Genomic DNA, 8317 nt, shown 5'->3' with positions numbered 1-8317 from the left:
TGGATGGATGATGCACAGGATAGAGACGCGTGGCGGTCTCGGGTAGATGAGGCAATGAACTTTCGAGTTCCAAATGCTGATAAATAATAATAATAATAATGTGGTAATGGGACCACAAAGCAGAAGAAAATATTCAGGTGCGCTTGGCATGGTACAAATTAGCCTAATACATTGAGGATGCACATGAGTGCAAAGGAACTTGCATAATGTTGGAGTAGTGGGGAGATCTCATGGTAAGGGAGTGTAGAGAAAGAGAGAGAGAGCATATGCATGCTTTGCTTGACGTGGGAATAGTGGGGATATCGAAGAGGATTCTTTAGAGCAATTGCGAATCTCCGCACATAAGGCAGACGCGATTATATAGAGAAGGTATAGAAATTATCATTGTAAAAGCGAGACAGAGACTTCCGTTCGTACGTTCGATTGTTTTTTCAATTGACTCCTATCCCAAAAGAAGTTTTTCTTTGAAAGGTGTTGCATGTAAAACCAATATCAACAATATGTTGACAGTATACGTTATTTTAAAATGATTATTCTGCCTCTTTATTTCGCCTCATCTTTAATTTATTTTCCAACTTTATCGTATTTCGTGGGCGAAATTCCCACTGACAAGAGCCAAGGAAGGAGAATTCGCAATTCACACGTTAATAAAATAAAAATTTGGCTTTGAATTTCTGTGTGACAGACTTTGAAAGAAGTGTGGTGGTCGCACATACACACGTGGTCTTGACGAGTTTAATCATTGCCCTGTTAAAGAGAAGAAATAAAAGGGGCAATACTTGCTCGATCTACGTTACTCTTGGATGCATAGGGGTTCGCGGTTTCGTGGTCGTATAATTGAATTAAGTTCTTTTACGACGTACTCGTCCTTCCATCAGGCAGCAGCGTGTCGAGTGCGTTGAGCGGATATGCTGAGCAAGTGATATTACTGTATCTCCAGAACTCTCGAGCAGAAAGCTCCAGCATCTCACGAAACACTTCAGCACGTCCCAACTGGCATGCCAGTGTCAGTGGAGTTAGGCCAGCACTATTCACGATTCCATTGCGAGCAGGTAGCTTCGGATGTCGTAAAGCATATCCGAACATATCCTGAAAAATTCATAAAAAATTATCTTTATCCACATAGATTTCGCTAGGAAGAACTAAAATTAAAAAATAATATGCCCCCTTTCGGCGGGTAATGCAATCACATGCATTGCCGCTAATTCACCTGCAGTCACTTCAAATGACAACAATCACTATGCATTCACCTTTAACCACTCTGAATTTACATTGAATTCTCCGCGAATGACCACAATCTCTATTTATTCATCTTGTAATTACCTGCAATCACCTATAATTACCTGAAATGACCACACAACTCCAAATCACGTGAATGCGGAGCACAGCGCTACGTCCCATTTGGTCGCTGTATATCTCCAGGAGTGAGACTCCGGGGCCGCGTCGAAAGTCGAAAATTAAACGGACCTCTTTTTCTAACTTGCGGAGATGGAAAGAAAGATCCGTTCGCTTTTCTACTTCGAAACGGCCCCGGAATCCCACTGCATATACTGTACAAGTGTATAGTGCCTAGACGCGACGTGGAGTGGAATGAAATGAAGGCGTGAAAATAACACCCTAAATTTTACCTGAAGTCACTTGTCATGACAGCAATCACTTTGAATTCAGGCTGGGGTCAGACTATGATCACTTTATTTACCTTAACGCTGATCAATTTGCAATCACCTATTATTACACTGAATTCAGCTTTAATCGCTTTAGATTAATGTTCCATTTATCTAAAATAATACCCTAAATTCACTTGCAGTTATAATAATCCGTATTTGCCTGCTAAAAAGACTGAAATTACTATGCATTCAGTTTGGAATTACCTACAATCACATTAATTCACATGCATTCACCTTCAGGCACCCTTAATTCTTCAGGAATCACCTAAACTAATTGCAATCCTTATGCAAGTTTCAGTCACTGTGCATGTAGTAATTGCAATCATTTGAAGCATTTTCATTTACTTGAAATAACTGGAATCATTGTAATCACCTGCGTAGTTACTTGAATTCAACTGAAAAGATTGAAATTATAATGCATTAAGCTCACAAGTTGTGAAAAAGTTGTTATCATAATCTTTTAGGGCTTTCAAAAATCAAAGTTTTTCTGCTCTTGACTCAAAAATATTCAAAATGCGCCCACTTTTTGAATTTTCATCCAAAATGGCTGGCTAACGAACTTCACCTTTAGTTTAGGACACTAAACGAGGGTAGCAAAGGGCAATCTGATAGATTAATTTTTTCAAAAGTTATCATGTTCACAGACAGACATACATACACACAGAGCCAGAAAAACAGACAGATTCGTAAAAACCTGTTTTTCGGTTTCAGAGGGTCTCAAAACGTGGATATTTGACAAAAACTGAGAGGGTCAAATTTTACACAAATCTAATACCTTCTCTGATAAAAATGTAAAAAAACCTTTTAAAACCTCAACATTTCTGAAGAAAACGAGTTAAAAATTGTTAGCCAAATCTAAAAGTTTTTTGGATTTTTATTTGAGGTGTAGAAAATCCACAATAAAGTAATGCAGAGTAAAAATGCTAACACTGTTAAAATCTTCCCAGTCCAGTGAAAAAATGTGTTGGTTAGTATCCGAAAAAAGTAAAAAATAAAATTTGAAGTCGGTTAATATCTTCAGTTCGATTTTTGAATTTGAATATTAGGAAAAATGTATTTTTGTGTAGAAATATATGGCAAGTTTTATATTCGTTTAGTTTTACTAGTGAACAATAATAAAAAAATGATAAATTTATAAGAAAATAGTTGCTTAATTTAGAATTTTTTGAAAATGTACAAAAAATGTTTTTTTTCTTAGTGGATTATATTCACACATTTTGGAAAAAGTTTAATATTTTAAACGCAATGAATTTTTTTCCTTGGAAGCTAAATAACATACTATACTCACATAATTTCTAAGGAGTAGAACTTTTAAAGCATCAGAATACCAATGTTTTATTCAATTTAACTGAAAGGCCTTTTTTTATAAGTTTTGTCCGTGGTCCAGATGAAAATTTGTTTGAACTTTCTAGTAATTCTGTAAAACCACTTAAAATCTGTTGAGAGAAATCCTTGAAATTCTTAAAATCTTGAATATACGTCTTGATAAAATAATAAAATCAAATTTTTTAAAACTTCATTTAGCTGTAGCATACACACATATAAAAACATTTCGCTTGTAAAATGTGTAACAAGATGAAGATGCAGCTCTAGATATTAGGTTTTGTTAAACCTTAAAGTGAAACTAACCGGGCAAGGTGAAAACTCATCTGAACTAAGTTGGTCCGTAACTTTTCGTGTTCATTTCCAGCACACTTTCAAGTTACATTGTATTTTAAGAACTATAGCTCCCAATTTTTAATAAAGATTGGGAATATTTAGGCCCAGTTTTAAACTTTTAAAAGTGACAAAATTAAAATTTTATACTTATTAAAACAAATAAAAATCAACAAAGCCTCTGCTCTGATATATATATATATATATATATATATATATATATCATTTCAAAAGCCAAGGCGCATTAGAATTAAAGGAATATCTGCCTTCGATGAGTTTATTTATACCAAAGAAGGCTAAACTAATTTTTTCATTGCGTTTTCCCAAAATAGTTGATAAAATTGGGGAAGAGGTATCCAGAATGATTCTTATAATTGTGGGTGATTGTCAAAGACTTCAACATGTTAAGTCCCAGTAATTTTCTCCTTTTTCTTCTATTAATATAATTTCTTTTAAATATATAAGTAAATTACCTGTAAAGCATACAAATTTTTAAAGTTTAAAATTTTTTAAATTTTGTTTTAAAATTATAAATAAAAAATAAGCAAAATTTCCTGGCATCCACCTATATCAAAACAACAAACTTAAAATGAAAAATGCGAAATAGCATTACCAACATTTTTTAATTATTTGAAATTCACAGATATGCGATATATTGAGTTGAAAGAGATGATGTTTAAAGAAGAGGGTTGAATATTTCAGAGCTAGGGATTTGAAAAATTATTTCAAAATCTGACCCACTGGTTTTTCGTCCTGTCTTTTTTCCAATATGGCAATTCCACCACAAACAGATTCTCTGATCCCTTAATTATATATACGTAATATGTTTGCATACCCTCCAAAGTTAGACTAAATAAAAAACATATATATTTTGACCCATTTGAAAAATTTTTTAATTTGAAGATCTCATGCTCAAAAATAGAAAACTTTTTAGCAATCGCCATACTCAACGGAAGTGATTTACAATGGGAGTTCGGAATTTTTTAAATTATTCTAATGAAATAGGTGAGATAAACCATTTGTATTAATTTGCCAAAGCTGTAAGAAGCGTCTTTTGGCCATTGTCGACATAGATGATTGAAATTTTTTCAAACTTGTCTGTGTGGCTATTTATTTATTGAAATGTTTATTTATTTAAATCTTTGGACAAATTGCATAATATTATGAATAGGAGAAACCATCTTGAACAGCTTCGGAAAAAATATTTTAAAAATTTGTCAATAAGCCGCGTTGAAAGTTTTTTATTAAACTTTGTCAAGAATACGATTCTTACTATCGCTTCAAGACATAACAGAATATGAAAATATAAAAACATAAGTAACCATGTATTCAATGTAAAATAATTAAAATTTATCATTAAGCGACAGAAAAACGCGAAATTTCTACATTCCTTAGTCCTTAAAAATGATCTCTTTTCCAAGTGACTCCTTAAAAAATCAATTTTTTGGGCTTTAAAATAACTAAAGGTTTACAATATGCTTTGAATAATTATTTTTAAAAACTCTAATTCTTCACGAATAAACGAACTGCGAGAACGTCGCAGAACTTTCAATATTGCCAACCAAATTTGTCACTATGAATTTCACCGACGTTTCGTCAATATTGCAGTTCACTTCTTCAAGGCTGACGAAGTTCGAAGGTCAGCCCTGAAAAAGTGAACTGGAATGTTCAAGAAGCGTCGGCAAAAGTCACGTTTTTACACGATTGGAAGCCGAAATATCTGTTTTTATAAAAACGAATCATCGTGAAAGCACTAAATCTATTATTAAAATTTTTGACAATTTTACGATTGTCTACTGTCGGTTGCCCACTATTGTAAAATGTAATTAAACATTAAAAATCTTAAAATATTCACAAATAATACAGAAATAATGTTTTTTTAACAGACATTATTCATGAAACTTCAAAATTGTATGCTGATGTATAAACATACCACAAAAATGTTTCATTTAGATAAGAAGTAAAAGTAAAGAGGAGGCGTTTATATTTTCAGGTTAAAAGATGACTTTTGATTCTTACACATTAATTAAATACAATATTTCAGTTTTTCAAGACTTTCAGTTACTTAAGATTATCTATTGTAAATAATCAAATAATGTAAGGCGGATTCCTCTAGAAGTATTATATGAAATAAAAATAATTTCTGAATTCTCTTCTTCAGTCTTATATATGCTTCTAATTATAGACAGATGTCATAAACGTTGATATAAAACGTTATGTTGTTTTCTTTAGAAATCTGAAAATTAAAAATATATTCATTATTTAACATCTTTTGGACAACACTTCAATTTCTTGTAAATCTGCAACAATCCGATAATATTAAATGAACTCGTTTTCTACAATAACAGACTTGACAGCCTAAACTGCTCTCAAAACATTTGAATTTTTAATCCGATAATATAAATTTTCAACCGAAAATTAAACCTGCAAACAAAACAGTTGAACTTTCATCCAGGAAGGAATAAAATAAATTAACCTTCAACCACAAATTTTTGTATTTTATTATTGGGTTCAATTAAGTGAGTTTGCATTTAAGCGGAAATAAAACAAAAGATGGAAGTTTTTTGATAACAAGGGAAGAGGAGACATTCTTTGAAAAAGGGGGAAAGAAGGGTATAGGGGGAAAGTGTAAAGTCTGTAATAAGTAACATTAATAATATTGAATAAATCAACATACCAGCTTATCACAGACGACCACCATGTGCAAAATCATATTTCCAAAGGAATCCTGTTCATCGGGATCAGCTCCAGAGTCGAGTAGAAGATTATAAACGCTCTCATTAGCACAGCATGCAGCCCAGGCCAAAGGATACTCGCCCAAATAGGCCAGTCCTTCATAATCAGTGGTCTTGGCAGGTCGAAGTCTTTGTTGATCTCTGGGTAGGAAGAAGCTTCCAGTAGCCCTCTGATTCACTATAGCCCCAGCTTCCACCAAATCTTGGACCAACTCATTATTGTTATAAGCAATCGCCAGATGAAGAGCACTAGCTCCCAAATATTCCTCGCCTTCAACAACATCAATAGCCAACCTTGGAAAGCACTTGAGCAAAGTGCGAGCTATTCTCGTATGAGCTCTTGTATCACAAATAATCAAAACGTGAAGCAAACTCTCTCCCAATGATCCTCTGTACTGCATCTGCCAGCAGGCTTCGTGGTCATTCCATTTGGAAAGAGGGTCGAATCTTGACAAGGATGCTTCTATTGGCAAAATGACTTGTTCGAGGTCTCTAAATTTCCATCTTAGATACTCAGCCCGATTTATCACCTGACCCTTGCCACCTGAGTACATCAAAATTCCAAACTGCTCGCTGATGACTCTTTCAACTTCTTGCTGGCCTCCTTGATTATAGGACTCTATCAGCTCGCCTCCTTTTTTGTAATTAGCGAGTCGATAGAGAAGACACTGATCTTCATTGCTGGCCTGGCTGATCACACGATCCAGGATTGAGCCAGCATTGACCTGGCTCCCTCGACCTCGACACGAGCACGTTCCACCCATTCAGAGATCACAGGTGAACATTGAAGAATTCATGTTGAGTATCATCTAGGGTATCAAAATGATGCAAACAGTTAGTCAATACGGTATGTAACAAATTAAAAATATCTAATGGGTGACGGTTTAATATCGTGAGCTTCAGAACTCTTTTAAAATGTTGAGAAAGTGCAAAAAAATCAGTCATTTAAAAATTGTTGGTTACTGGTACATTCTAAATCATTATTTTAAAATAAAGAGAAGAATGAGATGAAATTCTACGAAAATTAATAAAAATAATGGCCTAACTGTTAAATTAAGTCAATCAGTTCGTTTTTATCTTCAGTTTTTGACAGTAAAGTGCGAGAAGAAATTTAAATTAGGTACTGATGCTGCAAATATATCACTTAAATCTAACTCTCTTTCATACAATAAAGCACAGGTATACATTTAATTCATAAACAACTACTTATAATCTCTTGAAGTGTAAGTGTATTTACCGTACAATGTGGGGCTAAGTTGCTCAGTCATAAGAAAAGTAACATAAAGTGTTTAGAAAGAATACTTCACAGAAAATGTAATTGTTTATATTAATTGTCTATCGTTACCGAATATGCGACTAAACTAAGTAATTGTTTATATTAATTGTCTATCGTTACAGAATATGCGACTAAACTAACCCCTGTCCACCTCATTCAGGACTAGAGTTACTGAAATTTGCATTATACTAGCCCTAGCGCTATACTTGACCGGGTCAGTTTTACAGAAAATTCTGTAATTCTAGTCATAGCCTTATTTGATCTCCTTAGTGTCACTAGGCTAATAACCTAATTCATGCTTCACTTCATATATTATCAAGACAAATTACAATATACCTTATAATTGAATAGATTTTCTACTTTTTGCAACATCCACCTCGAAATTGAGGATTTCCATGATTTTGCATGATATGCAAAATGCTTCGATCCGACAGACTATGCAAAAATGATAATGGCGCACGCGCACTTAGAAACACCTATGTTTTACGAATCGACACCATGAACGCGCATGCGCACTTAATAGATAAGTAACTTTCCGTACCAATATTTTTCTTGGTCGTCAACCAAGGGAAAAAACTTTTCATTTACGTTACAATAAAATACTATTAACTGATTTTCCCTTTAAAGAAGGCATACGTTTCCACAAACTTCTGCAAGTTACTCATAAGTTATTTAAATTTCTTATTCAGAGAAACTGGCAATTAATTATATATAATATAGTTTAGGTTGAGCCATTGCAACAGTGATTTTTAGTGCAATTTTTTTCGAAATTTTAGTTTTAGATCAATATATTTTTCTCGGCATCGTTTACATGAAAATTGACTCACAATAAATGAAATAAGACAAAACTATCTGCATAACTGGAAAAAGCTTTATTTTAATTCTATTTTTGCCTCAATTATAGAGCCTTTCAAAGTGAACACAGTTTTATTGTCCTCTATTCGACACTTAGTTTTATGTAAATAAATCGCTTATGGTGTATT

At 33.4% G+C, this 8317-nt stretch overlaps 1 protein-coding gene across 1 annotated transcript in view; it reads right to left on the bottom strand.

Moving 5' to 3' along the window:
* LOC117178246 overlaps window positions 1–6822 on the bottom strand; it is a 115252-nt gene extending 108430 nt beyond the window's left edge. Inside the window, exons 1-2 of the mRNA XM_033369584.1 lie at window positions 6001–6822; window positions 864–1089 (exon numbers count right to left, since the gene is read on the bottom strand). Coding sequence (XP_033225475.1) covers window positions 864–1089; window positions 6001–6822 — 1048 coding nt within the window. The remainder of the gene's footprint in view (window positions 1–863; window positions 1090–6000) is intronic.
* Between the last annotated feature and the right edge of the window lie 1495 nt (window positions 6823–8317).

This window comes from Belonocnema kinseyi, chromosome 8, assembly GCF_010883055.1.
Source record: "Belonocnema kinseyi isolate 2016_QV_RU_SX_M_011 chromosome 8, B_treatae_v1, whole genome shotgun sequence".
In the NCBI taxonomy this organism is placed as follows: Eukaryota; Metazoa; Arthropoda; class Insecta; order Hymenoptera; family Cynipidae; genus Belonocnema; species Belonocnema kinseyi.
This window is presented reverse-complemented; position numbering and strand designations above follow the sequence as displayed.